The sequence below is a fragment of the Mauremys reevesii genome, linkage group 13 (assembly GCF_016161935.1).
Source record: "Mauremys reevesii isolate NIE-2019 linkage group 13, ASM1616193v1, whole genome shotgun sequence".
NCBI classification, from domain to species: Eukaryota; Metazoa; Chordata; order Testudines; family Geoemydidae; genus Mauremys; species Mauremys reevesii.
In genome coordinates, this window is record NC_052635.1 from 11321319 (window position 1) to 11338882 (window position 17564).

The 17564-nt window shown below is 45.4% G+C and overlaps 1 protein-coding gene across 1 annotated transcript; it reads right to left on the bottom strand.

Annotated features, from left to right (window-relative positions):
* Positions 1 to 224: 224 nt before the first annotated feature.
* LOC120379998 (olfactory receptor 12-like) lies at positions 225 to 1181 on the bottom strand. The gene has a single exon (XM_039497506.1). It carries the CDS (start codon positions 1179 to 1181, stop codon positions 225 to 227), a length of 957 nt encoding a protein of 318 aa, XP_039353440.1.
* Between the last annotated feature and the right edge of the window lie 16383 nt (positions 1182 to 17564).

The following is a 17564-nucleotide window of genomic DNA, read 5'->3' on the forward strand; positions in this document are numbered from 1 at the left end:
TATTTCTCCCCAAGATTCAAGGGTGTTTGGATACAGATTTCTAGACTAGTGCATTTCTAAGGGAAATGTAAAATATAACATAAAAACATGGAGGATTTATTTATTACATTTTTTTCTAGTGGCATAGGACAGTGTTTGATGATAGATAGATTAGATTAGATGTTGAACAATAAATCCTTCCAATATACCAAGGGATTATTTAGCTCAATGTTCATAGAAAAGGTTCATTTCAAAACCATTATACAGCCTATAGTTCTTCTCAAAGCTTCTTTAACATCGTTGTTCCTTAGGCTGTAGATGAAGGGATTCAACATGGGGATGACTAGGGTGTAAAATACAGACACCATTTTACCCTGATCTGGGGAGGATAATGAATTCGGCTGGGCATACATGAAGGAAACAGTCCCGTATAATAAACTCACAACCACTATGTGGGAGGTGCAAGTGGAGAAGGTCTTGTGCCTGCCCGTGGCACAGCGAGTCTGGAGGACAGCAGAAATTATATAGATATAAGAGACAAGAATGATCAGGGCAGTGCTCATTATGATGAGGCCACATAAAGGAAACAGCACCATTTGATTGATGTATGTGTCGGTGCATGAGAGGGTTAGCAGGGGTGGAACATCACAGAAGAAGTGATCAATCTCATTAGAGCCACAGAAGCGCAGAGTAAAGGTGAAGCTGGTTTGCACCATGGCGTTCACACTGGCACAGAGATAGGACCCCACCACCAGCTGAATGCAGACTGGCTTGGACATGGTGGTGGGATACAGGAGTGGGTTGCAGATGGCGGTGTATCGATCATATGCCATGGCCGACAGGATGAATGCCTCAGTAGTGACAAAAAGAGAGAAGAAGAATAATTGGGTGGCACATCCCCTGTAGGAAATGGTTTTGGTGTCTGTTAGGAAGCTCACCATGGCTCTGGGGGCAATAACGGAGGAGTAGCAGAGGTCTAAGAGTGACAGGTTCATGAGGAGGAAGTACATGGGGGTGTGAAGGCGAGAGTCGGCTGTAATGATGAGGACCAGGATGGTGTTCCCTATCACAGTTATTGTGTAAATCACCAGGAACATCATAAAAGGGACCACCTGGAGCCCTGGACCTCTTCCAAACCCCAGCAGGATAAATTCTGTCACTTCAGTGTGGTTCGCATCTCTCCCTGGCTCCGCCGCTGACATTTCCTTTGTAAAAGTGATGAGATAAAAGATTAAAGAAGAACTGAAGGTGCTAGATAGATTGCAGCAGGCTAGAGGTGTGTTTGGGTTCATTCTCATTGAAGTCCAGCACAAGACTCCCATTGGTTTTGTTAACAGTGGGCAGAAACTTTGGAAAGCTAGTTAAATATATACGGAACAAATCTTGAGAAATGCTGACCCTTTTGCAGTAAAGTAAAAATGTATTACATTTCTCATGTAATAATGATTTGTGAGAGTGGACTTTGATAGTGCAAAATTATGATAATCTCGTAACCCACATGGATACCCTGTCCCATTGAAATCCATGATACTCCCTATGAGTGAAGGTGATTTTACCCACTCCTTGCATGAGTGCGTAAAGATGCCTATGTCTGGGTGCTATTCAACATGAGTCTGTGTGGTGGAATGTTGCCCTTGATCCACAGATTCATATATCTTAAAGCCAGAAGAGAGCAATATGAGCATCTAATATGACCTCTTGCCCAATAACTTTTAGCTGACTTGGAGCATATCTCTGCCCATGCCACAGTAATTACTCAAGACACTGAGTCAACAGATTTATCAGATTGCTTCTCATCAACTCCAACACAAGCACCCCATCCAAATACCAGCATTAACAATAAGCTATAAATACAGTCATAGGACCGGTCCTGCTGGGTAATTTCCATTGAACTTCACTGACTTCTTAGCAGTCAGACTGGTTGTCCTTCTAAAATATCTGCTCTAGCTTAAACAGATGTGGGAGTCACTGGATGGGTTTCTCTGCTGTGTGCTACCCAGGAGGTCAAACTAAATGGTCTCTTCTGGCCTTAAAATCTTTCAGCTGATGGAAAACATCAATGTCTTCCTGTGAAATAGGTGCAATTGCAAGGCTGCAAAACTGGCTTAATGATTCCCGTAGACTGGGGTTCAACCTAGAGCTTAAGTCCAACATAATTTTGGCTCCTGCTATTTGTACTGGCCCCCTGCATAGTGTGAATTTCACCTGTGTAGAGTTACACACTTTAAATTGCTCACTAAAAACTACGTTAAAAGAATGTTATTAAGACTACAAGTCAGGTACTCAAAAGTTAAGAAACAATGGAATTAAAGATGCCCACACAATCTTAATTCAGTCCCCTTGTATATATCCATTATGAGGCAGTTTTTAATTAAATGATCACATATTATTTTTTACACCAGACACCCACCTCATTCGGTCCAGAGGTGGAACGGTGCTCTGGGGAATGAATCATGGCTGTGTAGTGAGGGGAGCTCTAGTCTGTAGGATCCATTTAATGCAGAAGGTGGAAGGTGTTTAGAAATTGAGGCAGGGAACTGCAGCAAGAGAAAGGATGGCCTAAGGCAGGTACAGCAGTTGAATGTTGCCCTTGCGAACTACATTCTACCCCTGAAAGTCACTTAAAACAGACATTTCACAGGTGATCACTAACTGTGTGTTCCTCATGTTCTGGGAGCCTTACCTGAGACCCTGAGATCTAATGCTAAGAAATGCTGAGCAATCACAGCTGCAGCTGAAGTCAATGGGTCCTGGGCTCAGCAGTTTGAAAAATCAGGTGCTACGCATCTCGGATTGGGCAGCCAAAATTTTGACCTGAATCTCTCTGTGCCTCGGTTCCCCATCTGTAAAATAGAGAATATAATACCTGTTAAAATAAATGGGTCGCCACGTGTACCCTAATTGTGAGTTCAGTGGTAAAAAAACGAGCAAAACTTCATAAGATATCACAATAACATCTTGCAACATATGTGGATAGGAAAAAGTGCAAAAAAGAGACTGAAAGACTGAATTAGTCCAAACGAAGAGACCTGCTGACGTAATTTGTGAGCTGTGTTGAAATCCTGTCTCGTAAACAAGGACATTTTGAGAATGAAAATCAAGGAACCAAAACTAGAGTGTCGGAAATTAGGCCAAATTGGTGGACAAAATAAGGAGGGGATGGGCTATTCCACTCATCACTCCCCTTTGGGGCCCTTAAGAAAGAGACTCTGGAGAGAAACATTGGCTATTGGAGTGAGCTTCACCATCATGGCTGTCACTCCCACCATCTCCTGGGAACTGGGTCTGCATCATCCTGACCCTGAGTAATGCCCTGATGAGACCAGGCAAGAGAGAGGGAACCAGATGGCATCACCATTTCTACCACAACTGGCTGAATCCCAATTACCACCTAGAGTTTGTCTCTCTCTCTTCTCCCCTCACCCCTGTGTGTCCTTTTCCTTTCCCACCTTATGTTTTTTTTCCTGATCTCTCTCCTTTTGCCTTCTATTTAGTAAGAGTCTGGCTTAGCTGCCCAAGACTACATGTTCTCCAACACTGCTGTAAGCCTGTGAGCAGAAAGGCAACTAAAAGCGATGTCCTAAACAGCCCTATGCTGGCACAAGCTTGTCAGATTTTGGAGTGGCTGACAAGACCATGTGCTGTGCCTGTGTTTTTTCCAGCAGTGAGGTTGCACGCGAGAGTCAACTCCAGAGATAGAAGCTGCATTTTCTATCTTTGCTGTTCTTTCCCCTCCCCTGTTTTGTGTGTTTGTCTTGGTTTGTGTTCCAGGAGATGGGATCTGACTTTAACAACAACAGCTCCAGCCCACCTCAAGTAACATCTTCTCCTTTCCCCTCTAAAGGATAGTTATTATCATCTAAAGATTGTCATACAATGTTCCCCCTCCTTTTAAAGACTCTCCAGCTAAAGGGAAGGGAATAAGGAATGTTTTTAAAAGGAAACCTTACCTAATACTCTAAAATTAAAATGCTTTAAATGCCCGCCCACCCCCATCTTCAATTCAGGGTCAAAAGGATGTTTAATATTGTGTTTGCCATGGCACTAGCAGGTTGAAGTCACTTTAGACCAACCCCAAACGTTGTTTAATGTTGGACAGTGGCTGTGTTATGTTAACACATGTGGCTCCTATATTCCATCTAACTTAACACAACATCTCCCTGGTCTCAGGTGCTATGAAAACAAATTCATGAATGTTTGTGAAGCACTCAGACAGTACAGGAGAAAAGCCTATGAAGAAATTAATACATTATTTCTTCAGAGCGAGGTTTGACTAGTGTGCTGTCAATGAGGCCAGGGACCCCACACTGAGCAATATGGATAAAACAAAATATTGACTAGCTGGTCATTAAGGTACTGGAAACAGAGTTGTCATCATCTATGAGGACCAGTACTATGGAGAGGTGGGACCATTTCCCAGTGAGTTTCAAAGCTATTTGCTGATAGCAGAGGAATTATAAGACCCAGGAACCTTGGGTTCCAGGTACTGGAGGGGAGAGTGATCTACAGGGTGCGGATTTTTCTGCTCATTCCCCTAAAGCCTGAGCTCTCCTGCCCCATCCCCTCCAGACTGTCCTTATGTCACGTTTCTCTCATCTGCCCCCTCGGCTACTTGTCCCATTCCCAGCCTCCTCACCTTAATCTCGATCTCCAATCTTCCGACTTCTCATCCCAGTCTCCATGCCCAGCAATCCTAGTCTGACACCTCCAGATTCCCAGTCCTAGTCCCAGTCTCTCCTACCATTCCCAGTCCCAGTCTCCTTGCCCAGCCAGTCCCCTTCCCCGGGATTTTTACCTGATTTGTTTCTCTCTCCTACCCTGGCTCCCATCCCCCCACCAACACTACATTCCCCTTCCCTGCTGGTTCCCAGTCCAATCTACCTAACCAGGCTCCTCATCCAATCTCCATGTCTCCTTCCAACAGATATTTCTCCTGACCACTTTGCACAGCCAGTGTCAATTCTTCCCCTTCACCCACGATCCTCATCAGATTTGTCTCCCATCCTCCCTCATCTCCTTCCCCTCATCCCACTGGTTATCAGTCCCAGTCTTCTTGCTCCACAAGTCCCAGTATCCCCTGAAGTTCCTCATCTGAGCTCAGTCTCCCCCTTGACAACTGGCACCCAATCCCCATCCCCGCTTCCTTCTCTGGCCCCCAGTACTAGTATCTTTGCCAACAAGTCCCAGTCTGCCCCCAACTCCCAGTCCCAATCTTCTTGCCAAGCCTGTCCAAGTCTCCACTTCATTACCCAGTTTCCCTCTCCCCACCCCACCACCTTTCAGTCCTCTGCCCCCACCAAAGTCTGGCTCTTCTCTCCACTGCATTTGAATCAGGCAGCATCTTCCTCTATGCTGCCAGCCAGGTGATTAAGAGCACAGGAGAGACGGACCCTTTCTCTCAGTTCAAGTAAACAGACTCTGGACCTGGCATAGCCCACAGCAGCCCAGAGCTGCAATTGCAGGGACAGTCCCTCTCAGTCACACACCGGAGCATGCTCAGTGTGGATGGAACCTGGAATATTTCAGCCCAAATAATTAGCATTTTGCCATGTTATAAAGGAACTGAAAACAAGGTCTTACAAAGGGAAGTGTCGAGTAACCTTAATAATCAGTAGCACTATCAAACAGTCCTATAACAACAATTTTGCATTGCCAACGTAACATTTGCAGGGGATTCTGATCCATAACTGGGGCTCTTCCTCACTAAAATGACACACAGAAATAATAATCATAACAACTTTTTAAAAGTTAAAAACTAGAGGTGGGATTTTTCTTTTCTGCTGAAAATCAGTGGGAGTTGGGTATCTAAATCCTTCAGGCTTCTCTGAAAATCCCAGCCTACATCAATGCCGATGTTCCATCTATCAACTTTTTCAGTATCAGGAGACTCATCATATGGGCTTTATTATGTTTCTTCTCTCACTTTCAAGATTAGGAGCAATCATAACATTCTTTCAAATCCGGCTTACAATGGGCACTCTTACAGTGTGAAGTACCTGACTCTGAGTAACCCAACTGACTTCAGTTAGACTCCTCATGTAGTAAGACTAGAATTTTTAAAGTACGGAGTCCTCATATCCCAATGAACTGAGTTGGGAGCCTACATGCCAGATTTTAAAAGGTATTTAGGCATGTAAAGGTACAAATAGGTGCCTAGTGGAAATTTCAAAAGCACCCAAGGCCAGATTTTTAGGCACCTAAATAAGCTCTAATAAGAATAAATACAAACAAAACACAGGTGTAATGACATTTCAGGTTGTGTCAGGACACACCTCACTCACCAAAACCATAAAGCATGGGAGTTAGAAGTGCAGGAAAAAATCTTCTGCATTTCTTGCCAACTTTTAATTGTCTATACACTGTCAATAGCTCACCCCCAACTCTCCATATGGCTTTCACTTCCATCTGCAACAGATACTTTGAAGCAATATATACCACAGCTTCATTCAACTCACACTCTAGTGCAAAACATTAATAGCAACAACACAGACTATTGTATCAATAGATCTGCACAACTGACTGGCACACAGCCCAAGCACTTGGGGAGTTAGTCTCCTTTAAACATAACTGAGGGAGCTGGGTGGTAAAAATCCACTCCTCCCAACTCAGGTGCCAGGACTGTGACCATTATAGTTCTAGCACTAGCCTGAAAAGTCACATTTACCTCTGCCAAATGTCCACGTTTCCTCCTCACCGACCTCTAAACAATGAGCATAGCTCCATAGATTAGTATTTCTGCTTGGTTCCCAGAACCTCTGGGTCTTCCTCCCTGGGTGCCTCATTAGGGTCAGAACTTCAGACTGGAAGACAACAAACACCCTGTCAGCAAGATTTTTGGCACGATTTTGTTTGAATTACAATAATTTCTGAGACAGAAATATTGGGATCTCAAGCATTCAGTGTGTTTTTCAACTTGTTTCCATATAGACCCTGGGTACCTTCCTAAAATGAACACACTTAATGAAAGCAACCTTGTGTCCTATTCTGCAACCCTTACTCTCCCTGAGTAGCACTTACAGATGCAAGTAGTTCTCTGGAATAAAGGTTGAAGAATTTGCCCCTGGGGAGTAATAATTGTTTATATGAATATGGGACTGCATGAACCAGTCCTTAGACTGGAATTTTCAAGTAAGCCTGAGGGGGATCGATAGGTGCCTCATGTCCAGTGAAAGTCAATGGGAGTTGGTCACCTAATTTCTGTAAATTCCTTTGAAAATCACAGCTCTTCACCCCAATAGCAATAATAATCCCATGAAAGATCGAAAATAGGAAGAAATGACTCACAACACAAATTTCTGAATACGAAAATGACTTACAATTATCAGCATTTTTCACAAAAAAAGTTTGCCTCAGTTTTCAACCATCTATCATCTCTATGAAAGGAAAAAACCCTTGACAATTAGGCCTAGTCTACACACAATTTGTGCATTCAGTATACATAGATTCTAAGGCCAGAAGAGACCATTGTGATCATCTAGTCTGGCCTCTAGTATAACACAGGGACATAAAATTTCCTTGTATTCATTTCTGTTTGGACTAAAATATATTTTAGGGAAAAAATATCCAATCTTGATTTTAAAATTGCCCCCCACAATCCTTGGGAAATTGTTCAGATTGCTAGCTACCTTCATTACGGATTGAATTCTTTAATTAGGAGTGTGATTTTGTAGCTATTCAGTTAAATTACGCTAGTCTTTCATGTGTACACATTTATACCCATATGAAGATATTTAAACTGATATAGCTTATTCCTGTGAATTTACATTTAAAGTTCACATAGTCATTGCAGTGACTGAGTAAATCCACTACATTGTAATACCTAATTCAAGGGAAGTGACTACATTTGAATAAATAACTTCATAACCAATACTGCTACATCTATATGGAAGGTCAGATTTTTACAAGCATTCAGTGCCTGGTAGGATTTTCAAAAGGATCCATCAATTTCAGTAGGTGTTAGGTGCCTAGGTGCTTTGCAAAACTTAACTACTGACTGTGGGATGTAAACTATCACTAAAACCAGCTTCTGTGCCAGATGAGTGGAGGATAGTTAATGTGACACCAATTATTTAAAAGGCTCCAGTGGAGATCCTTGTAATTATAGGCCAGTAAACCTAACTTCAGTCCCAGGCAAATTGTTTGAAACTATAGTAAAGAACATAGATTGTAGATTCATAGATTATAAGGCCCAAATGGATCTTGCGATAATGTAGCCTGAGCATTTGCATAATGCCAGCTATAGAACACATTTCAAAGGTTGGCTGGGCTATAAAGGGAGGAGGAGTGAACCCCTAAGTCATCCTTCACTTGAGGATACAAGGATTGGCTACAAGCGGTAGCAGGACCGGGGCCTACCCTACTCCACCAGGTCCCAGCCCAGGAGGGTTCTGCCACTGGATCAGCAGGGATCCCACTGAAACATGCTGACCTAGACTCTGGCAATACAACCGGACTAATATCTGGTGACCCTGGGCCACTTCCTACTACCCCTTCTAAATATACCTCCATCTCTGGGGGTTCCTCGATAACTCCAATGTACATGGCTATTGTCAGTTCCAGTAACTCCTTTGGGTACTTTGTGGCACTCTGTACCTCAAAGCAGCACTCTGGAAAACCCATATTCACCCATCATATAATGATGAGATAGATAGATAGATAGATAGATGTGAAAAGAAAGAAAGAATGTGGAGGGAAGGATAGTTAGCAACAGAGGGGCAGTTAGCTAGATAGATACCTCATTTAAGATTTTGTAGTCCAAGGTTTGTATCACTTACTATGTTAAACTCATTACCAAGATGCGTTAACCTCATTACCCTAAGAATAAGTTTATTTTTGCCTCTGGGCTTTAACCAATATCAATACTGAACAATGCTTTATATTCAGAGCATGAGTAGAGGGGTTCAAATTTTAATAAACCATCACAAATTATTGCCATCTGAGCAGAGTGAGCCAATCCACCCAACCACCCCAGTGTCACTAGATCCATACACATGCCAGGGTTCACGATTGTCAAGTATCTTAGTGGTTTATAGATGGCCACATACTGATCAATCACCGTCCCCACAAGAAAAAAGACCATAGCACTAGCAATGAAGTGGAAGAAGAACATCTGTAGGATGCACTCATTGAAGAAGATAGTTTTGCGTTGGGAGAGGAGATTCAACAGCAATTTGGGAGCATTTACCGATGACTCACTGATGTCTAGGAAAGCCAAATTGCCCAGCAGGAAGTACATGGGGGTGTGGAGATGGTGATCAATAATCACAGTCATGATGACGGTGAAGTTTCACAGCCAGATGGTGATCTAGACAGTGAAGAAGACCATGAAAAGAAAATACTGTAGCTCATGATTCTGAGTGAGGCCCAGTGGAACAAATTCAGTCATGGTGGTGGTAAGGTTCTGCTGGTCCATTCAGTATTTTTACAGTATACCTGCAGGGAAAATAGCAATAATAAGGATAATATTTATGATGCACTTATAATTATTTCCTCCTTAAATTACTGATATGAAATAAAAAATAACTCTGCATTAACAGAGACATGTTCGTTAGGAATTTCCTTAGTTTTCTAAATTCTGTGTCTTCAGCAGACCAGAGAAATCCCAACAGCGGGTATCTTTAATCCTGGAGTGAAGGAATAGTAATGTGCTGCTCACAAAATATCCCTCTATAACCACTGTCTCCATTTATCTGCCTGCAGCCCTTATTCTGCAGAGTTCCCAAGATTCACAAAGGCCACATGGGACCTTGAGATTCAGAGCTGGGAAGAATGTGGATTTGTAGTGGATGCATGTAGGCAGAGATTCTCAGAGTCAACATGGGGATCACAAGCATGTGTCAGGACTGCAATAAAGTTTTATCAGAAAATGGCCATGTCATAACTATAAAGGGACGGGTAATAACCCTCCTGTGTATAATACAATAAAATCCCTCCTGGCCATGGACACCAAAATCCTTTTACCTTAAAGGGTTAAGAAGCTCAGGTAACCTGGCTGACAGCTGACCCAAAGGACTAATAAAGGGACAAGATACTTTCAAATCTTGGGGGTGGGGGAGAAGGCTTTTGTTTGTGCTCTTTGTTTTTGGGTGTGCGTTCGCTCTTGGGACTAAGAGGGACCGGACATCAATCCATGTTCTCCAAATATTTCTGCACAAGTCTCTCATATTTCAAACCTGTAAGTAACAGCCAGGCAAGGCGTGTTAGTTTTATCTTTATTTTCTCAACTTGTAAATGTTCCTTTTCTAGAGGGAGGTTTATCCCTGTTTTGCTGTAACTTTGAACCTAAGGCTAGAGGTGGTTCCTCTGGGCTCTTTAAATCTGATTACCCTGTAAAGTTATTTCCATCCTGATTTTACAGAGATGAACTTCACCTTTTCTTTTAATAAAATTCTTTTAAGAACCTGATTGATTTTTCATTGTTTTAAGATCCAAGGGTTTTGGATCTATGTTCACCAGGACTAATTGGTGAGGGTATACTCTCAAGCCTATCCAGGAAAAGGGGTGTAAGGACTTGGTAGGGGGGAGGAATTAGTCTCAAATCTGACCAGGAAAGGAGGGGTTAGGGACTTGGGAAATAGTTGGGGGAAGGCAGAGTTCCAAGTGGCTCTCGCCTAAGATTTGGAACATCTGCTTGAGGTGGCAGCTTACTGTTCACCTAAGCTGGTAAATAAGCTTAGGGGGTCTTTCATGCGGGTCCCCACATCTGTATCCTAAAGTTCATAGTGAGGAAGGAACCCTGACTTGGTGGCAGTGGTGGGATTATTTTAAACCAAAAGCCAGTAAGGTTTTTTTTCCTCTTTTTTAGATGCTTAGAAAGCATCGTCCCAGCACAGCAGTCTCCAGCAACCCACCTCGCCCCAGTGAGCAGTCAGCTGGGTGATGTTTTAAATGTAATGAGCTGGGGCATGAGAAGGCCAAGAACCCCAACAGACTGCAGTTCATTACACCAGAGTCACACCCAAAGTCCTCAGGCCCAGATGCCTCCCAGGTACCCTCAGAGCGAAGGAAAACTGTGAGTCTGGGCGGGAAGAAGGTTACAGCATGGAGGGACACTGGAGCACAGGTGTCAGCTATCCACCAATCCTTTGTAGACCCCAAATTCATCAACCCAGAGGCCCAAGTGATGATTCAACCATTCATGTCAAAATCTTTAAACTTGCCTATAGCTGAGTTGCCTGTCCAGTACAAGGGCTGGTCAGGAATGTGGACTTTTGCAGCCTATGATGATTAACCCATTCCCGTGCTGCTGGGGGAAGATTTGGTCAAAATTTGAAGCTAGCCAAGGGGGTGGGAATGGTCACCGGCAGCCAGGCTAAGCAAGCCTTCACACCTATCCCTGTTCCTGAGCTTTACACCATGGCCCCGTCTGTGTTACCAGAGACCCAGACAGAGGTGGTGGAACTGGATTCCCTGCCATCAACTGCAGTAGTGGATCCAGTCCCAGAGACTAAGCAAAAGCCAGTCCCAGAACCGGAACTGTCGAAGCAACCAGCACCAGAACCATTGCCAGTACTGAGTCCAGTGCTTGCAAACCCATCTACAATTTCAACACCAGAGGGCACCACCGATCCTGCACTGGCAGCAGCAGCAGATAACCCTACACAAGAGGCTCAGCCAGAGCCTGAAATACCACATAGTGCAGCAGCGGAGAGCGGTTCACCATCAACGGAAACAGCCCCATCACCTGCATCGCTTCCAGAGGGACCAACCTCAGGTCCACAATCCAGTGAGGCACTGATGTCTCCAGCATCAAGGGAACAGTTCCAGGCTGAGCAGGAAGCAGATGACAGCCTCCAGGGAGCTTGGACGGCGGCACGGAGCAACCCACCGCCTCTCAGCTCTTCTAACCAATCCTGGTTTGTTGTAGAACAAGGACTTTTATACAAGGAAACTCTTTCTGGTGGACACCAGGAAGACTGGCATCCTCAGAGACATTTGGTAGTTCCAACTAAGTACCGGGTAAAGCTCTTGAGCTTAGCCCGCGATCATCCTAGTGGCCATGCTGGGGTGAACAGGACCAAAGACTGTTTGGGGAGGTCATTCCACTGGGAGGGAATGAGCAAGGATGTTTCTACTTATGTCCAGTCTTGTGAGGTGTGCCAATGAGTGGGAAAGCCCCAAGACCAGGTCAAAGCCCCTCTCCAGCCATTCCCCATATGTGAGGTCCCATTTCAGTGAGTAACTGTGGATATTCTGGGTCCTTTCCCAAAGAAGACACACAGAGGAAAGCAGTACATACTGACTTTCATGGAGTTTGCTACCCATTGGCTGGAAGCAGTAGCGCTAAGAAACACCAGGGCTAAAAGTGTGTGCCAAGCACTAACAGACATTTTTGCCAGGGTAGGTTGGCCCTCTGACATCCTTACAGATTCATGAACTAATTTCCTGGCAGAGACCATGAAAAGCCTGTGGGAAGATCGTGGGGTGACCCACTTGGTTGCCACCCCTTATCACCATCAAACAAATGACCCGGTGGAAAAGTTTAATGGAACTTTGGGGGCCATGATACGTAAATTCATAAATGAGCACTCCAGTGATTGGGACCTAGTGTTGCAGCAGTTGCTCTTTCCAGTTTAGGGTTTTCACCATGTGAACTTGTATATGGCCGTGAGGTTAAGGGGCCATTACAGTTGGTGAAGAAGCAATGGGAGGGTTCTACACCTTCTCTAGGAACTAACATTCTGGACTTTGTAAAAAACCTACAAAACACCCTCTGAGACTCTTTAGCCGTTGCTGGAGAAAACCTAAAAGAGGCTCAAGAAGAGCAAAAATCTTGGTATGATAAACATGCCAGATAGCGTTCCTTCAAAGTAGGGGACCAGGTTATGGTCTTGAGGGCGCTCCAGGCCTGTAAGATGGAAGCATCTTGGGAAGGGCCATTCACGGTCCAAGAGCGCCTGGGAGCTGTTAACTATCTCATAGCATCCCCCATCTCAAACCTAAAGCCTAAAGTGTACCATGTTAATTCTCTAAAGCCCTTTTATTCCAGAGAATTAAAGGTTTCTCAGTTTACAGCCCAGGAAGGAGATGACACTGAGTGGCCTAAAGGTGTCTACTACAAAGGAAAAAGTGACAGTGGCGTGAAAGAGGTGAACCTCTGCATGACCCTTGGGCGTATGCAGTGACAGCAAATCAAGGACCTGTGCACTAGCTTCGCGCTGATGTTCTCAGCCTCCCCAGGACAGACCGAATGGGCATACCACTCCATTGACACAGGTAATGCTCAGTGATGAGCTGCCAAAATCTTAACAACGGGCTCCCTATAAAAAGTTCTGATTTAAGGGATGTGCGACAGCATGTATTTTTTGTACCAATAGGGTTACCATACGTCCATATTTTCCCAGGAGGTTATTAAGAACCGAAAAGCCTGACATGTCCAGGAAAATACAGATGTATTTTAACCCTACCTAAAGTTCTTTTTTAAAAAGATGGGGCTGAACTAGAAATGAGCTCCGTTTCACATGTGTGGGTGGTGATCAGGGATAGTCTCAATTTTTGGGTCTTTTTCTTATATAGGCTCCTATTACCCCTCACCCCCGTCCTGATTTTTCACACTTGCTGTCTGGTCACTCTAGGGTGTGCACATGTGTGGGTCCCAGCTGCTCCTGCCCCCATTGAAGCAGGTGTGCAGGGTTACGGCCCTGGGAACTGCAGGGCACCAGTGGATGTGGGGCTGGCTGCAGATAGGGGCGTGGGGCAGGGCTAGCTGGAGGCAGGGAGTGACACGGGCTGGCTGTGGGCAGGTGATGCAGACGGGCGGGCTGCGGGTGGCTGTGAGCAGGGGGTGGCTGCAGGCAGGGGCTGGCTGGGGGTGGCTGGGGGCAGGGAAGGCGGGGGAGGGGCGCAGATACTCACACGGGGGGCGGGGCTGGGAGCAGCAGGACGCAGCCGGGGACCCACCAGGCAGCAGCAGCAGGAGTCCCAGGGCCAGAGGTCCAAAGAGCAGAAGCAGCAACCGGGCCAGGAGGCAGCTCACATGGCTCTCGCAGCACAGCGCAGCGCCCCCCGGCGGCCGGGAGGAGGAATTACAGGCTTCCCAGGCAGAGCCCATCAAAGCTTCCCTCGCAGGGAAGCTAGTTAACAAGCGGTTCTAAAACCGCTTCTAAATTTAACAACGGGGTCGCGCGAACCGGTGCGAACCGGCTCCAGCTCACCCCTGTAGCTCACCCAATTAGAGTCCATCCCTACCGGGTGTCTCCTCATGCTCAAACTGCTGTAGAATGGGAAATCAAGGATATGCTACAGATGGGTGTAATCCACCCCTCTGACAGTGCATGGGCATCTCCAGTGGTTCTAGTTCCCAAACCAGATGGGGAAATACGCTTTTACATGGACTACCATCAGGGGCGGCTCTAGAAATGACGCTGCCCCAAGCAGCGCGGAGTGCTGCGCCGCCCTTCCCCGGTCCCGCGGCGGGTCCCCTCTTCCCGCGGCTCCGGTTGAGCTCCTGCCGGCATGCCTGCGGCAGGTCACCGGAGCCCGGACGAGCGGACCTGCCGCAGTCATGCCTGCGGGAGCTCAACCGGAGCCGCGGGAAGACGGGACCCGCCGCAGTCATGCCTGTGGCAGGTCCGCTCGTCCCGGGCTCCGGTTGACCTGCCGCAGGCATGCCGGCGGGAGCTCCACCGGAGCCAAATGCCGCCCCCCCGGGAAACAGCCGCCCCAAGCGCCTGCTTGGCGCGCTGGTGTCTAGAGCCGCCCCTGACTACCATAAGCTAAATGTTGTAACTCACCCAGACAACTATCCAATGCCACACACAGATGAGCTATTGGAGAAACTGGGATGTGCCCAGTTCATCTCTACCTTAGACTTAACCAAGGGGTACTGGCTGGTACTGCTAGATAAATCCACCAAGGAAAGGTCAGCCTTCATCACCCATGTCGGGCTGTATGAATTTAATGTGCTCTCTTTCGGGCTGCAAAATGCACCCGCCACCTTCCAAAAACTTGTAGATGGTCTCCTACTGGGATTGGAAGAATCTGCCATAGCCTATCTTGAAGATGTGGCCATCTTTTCTGATTCATGGACAGAACACCTGGAACATCTGCAAAAAGTCTTCGAGTGCATAAGGGAGGCAGGACTAACTGTTAAGGCAAAAAAGTGTCAAATATGCCTAAACAGAGTGACTTACCTTGGATACCAGGTGGGTGAAGGAGCTATCAACCCCCTAAAGGCCAAAGTGGATGCTATTCAAAAATGGCTGGTCCTAAAGTCAAAGAAACAGGTCCAATCCTTCTTAGACTTGGCCGGATATTACAGGTGATTTGTACCACACTACAACCAAATCGCCACCCACTGACAGATCTAACCAAAAAGAAACAGCCAAATGCAGTTCAGTGGACTGATGAGTGTCAGAAGGCCTTTAACCAGCTTAAGGCGACACTCATGTCTGACCCTGTGTTAAGGGCCCCAGACTTTGACAAACCATTTCTAGTAACCACAGATGCGCCCAGGCATGGTGTGGGAACAGTTTTAATGCAGGAGGGACCAGATCAAGAATTCCATCCTGTCGTGTTTCTCAGCAAAAAAACTCTCTCAGAGGGAAAGCCACTGGTCAATCAGTGAAAAGGAATGTTATGCCATTGTATATGTGCTGGAGAAGCTGTGCCCATATGTTTGGGGACGGCATTTCCACCTGCAAACTGACCATGCTGCGCTGAAGTGGCTTCATACCTTCAAGGACAATAACAAAAAACTTCTTCGGTGGAGTTTATCTCTCCAAGATTTTGATTTTGAAATACAACACATTTCACGAGCTTCTAACAAAGTGGCTGATGCACTCTCTCATGAAAATTTCCCAGAATCAACTGGTTTAAATCATCCTTGAAATGTGGAAAATATTGTTAGTTTTTACATAATCAGTAGTATATCTAGAATTGCAGGTGTCTTATTAATTCTGTTTTCTCCTAGAGCTCCAGGAAGAAATCACAGCCAGTGTGGAGCAGACTGTCCAGCACCGTCTATGATTTGGAGGGCATGTCATAAACATACAGCTAAAGGTAACATAAAATCCCTCTTTACACTGTAAAGGGTTAATTCCTCTTTTACCTGTAAAGGGTTAAGAAGCTCAGGTAACCTGGGTGGCACCTGACCAAAAGGAGCAATAAGGAGAGAAGATATTTTCAAAACTGTGGAGGAAGGTTTTTTGTCTGTGTCTCCCAGAGTCAACAAGGAACCAGGGCAGGGAAAATACATCTACCTAAGCCATATCTAAGCTAAGCATCTAATATTGCAGAAATAGTAAGTAATAGCAAATAAATGTGTTAGGTTATCTTTTGTTTTAGCTTGTGAATTTTCCCTGTGCTAAGAGAGAGGTTTATCCCTGTTTTTGTAACTTTAAAGTTTTGCCTAGAGGGGAAATTCTCTATGTTTTTAAATCTTTTGTTATTGTGTAAAGTACTTGCCATCCTGATTTTACAGAGGTGATTCTTTTACCTTTTCTTTAATTAAAATTTTTCTTTTAAGAACCCAATTGATTTTTCATTGATCTTAAGATACAAGGGTTTGGGTCTGTGTTCACCTGTACCAGTTGGTGAGGATGTTATTCCCAAGCCTTCCCCAGGAAAGAGGGTGCAGGGCTTCGGGAATATTTTGGGGGAATAGGACTACAAGTGATTCTTTCCCTGATTCTTTGTCTAAATCACTTGGTGGTGGCAGCATACTGTTCAAGACAAGGTGGAATTTGTGCCTTGGGAAAGTTTTTAACCTAAGCTGGTAAACATAAGCTTAGAGGGTCTTTCATGCGGGTCCCCACATCTGTACCCCAGAGTTCATAGTGGGGAAGGATCCCTGACAGATGCTGTGTGGAATGCTTTTGGGGGAGAGAGCACATAGGGAGCAGCAACCCTGGAGTTCTCCAAGGACTGCAAAGCCTGGGGAGTCTAGGATTTTGAACCTGTAGTTCAACCAGGGTCTTGTAGATTTGGGGTTTTCTGCCTGAGAAGACCCTTTAAGTCCTTTGGCATCTTCCTCTTCACATCCTGCTAATAGTTCTGGGCCTTTCTCCTGTCCACTTTTTCCTTCTCCATGCTGTCTGCCATGTCAGCCCTCCAGACCCTTTGCTCACTCTCTGATGCAGCACTGGTTTACAAGATCTTGATGATTATGTCCCCCTTAGTCCTCTTCTTTCTCCTCCTCCTCAGGGTCAGATATTCTGTGTGTATGGAGGAGGCCCATCTCAAGACCACAAAAGCAGCAACTTCTGATAAAAACACAGATATGCCACTGGATTTACAGTCACAGTGGAAAGGGAAAACTCTCTTTCCTTATTCCCATCAAAACTTTTTATAAGACATGCTTACTGGCTAGCCAGCTTTGGAGCACCTCTGCACAGCACTGCTCTCTATCCCCAGTCCAGGTGAGTAAGGCCCACTGGGGGTGAAGCAGGGGAAAGGAATATTGGTTGCATGAAACAATTCCAGCTCCTATTTCCATGGGTATGAGTACAAGGACGATGGCACGGAGCACTGGCACTATTTTCCATGGTGGGTGTTAATTTTAGCTGATATCTCATACCTGATGGTTACAAAGGAAGAGAGAACACAGCTGCTGCTAATGAGCCAAAGCCACCCAGGGCCATATGCGG

Excerpts from the sequence above, each read along its gene's own strand:
- LOC120379998 (XM_039497506.1), bottom strand. The coding sequence starts at position 1,181 with ATGTCAGCGGCGGAGCCAGGGAGAGATGCGAACCACACTGAAGTGACA.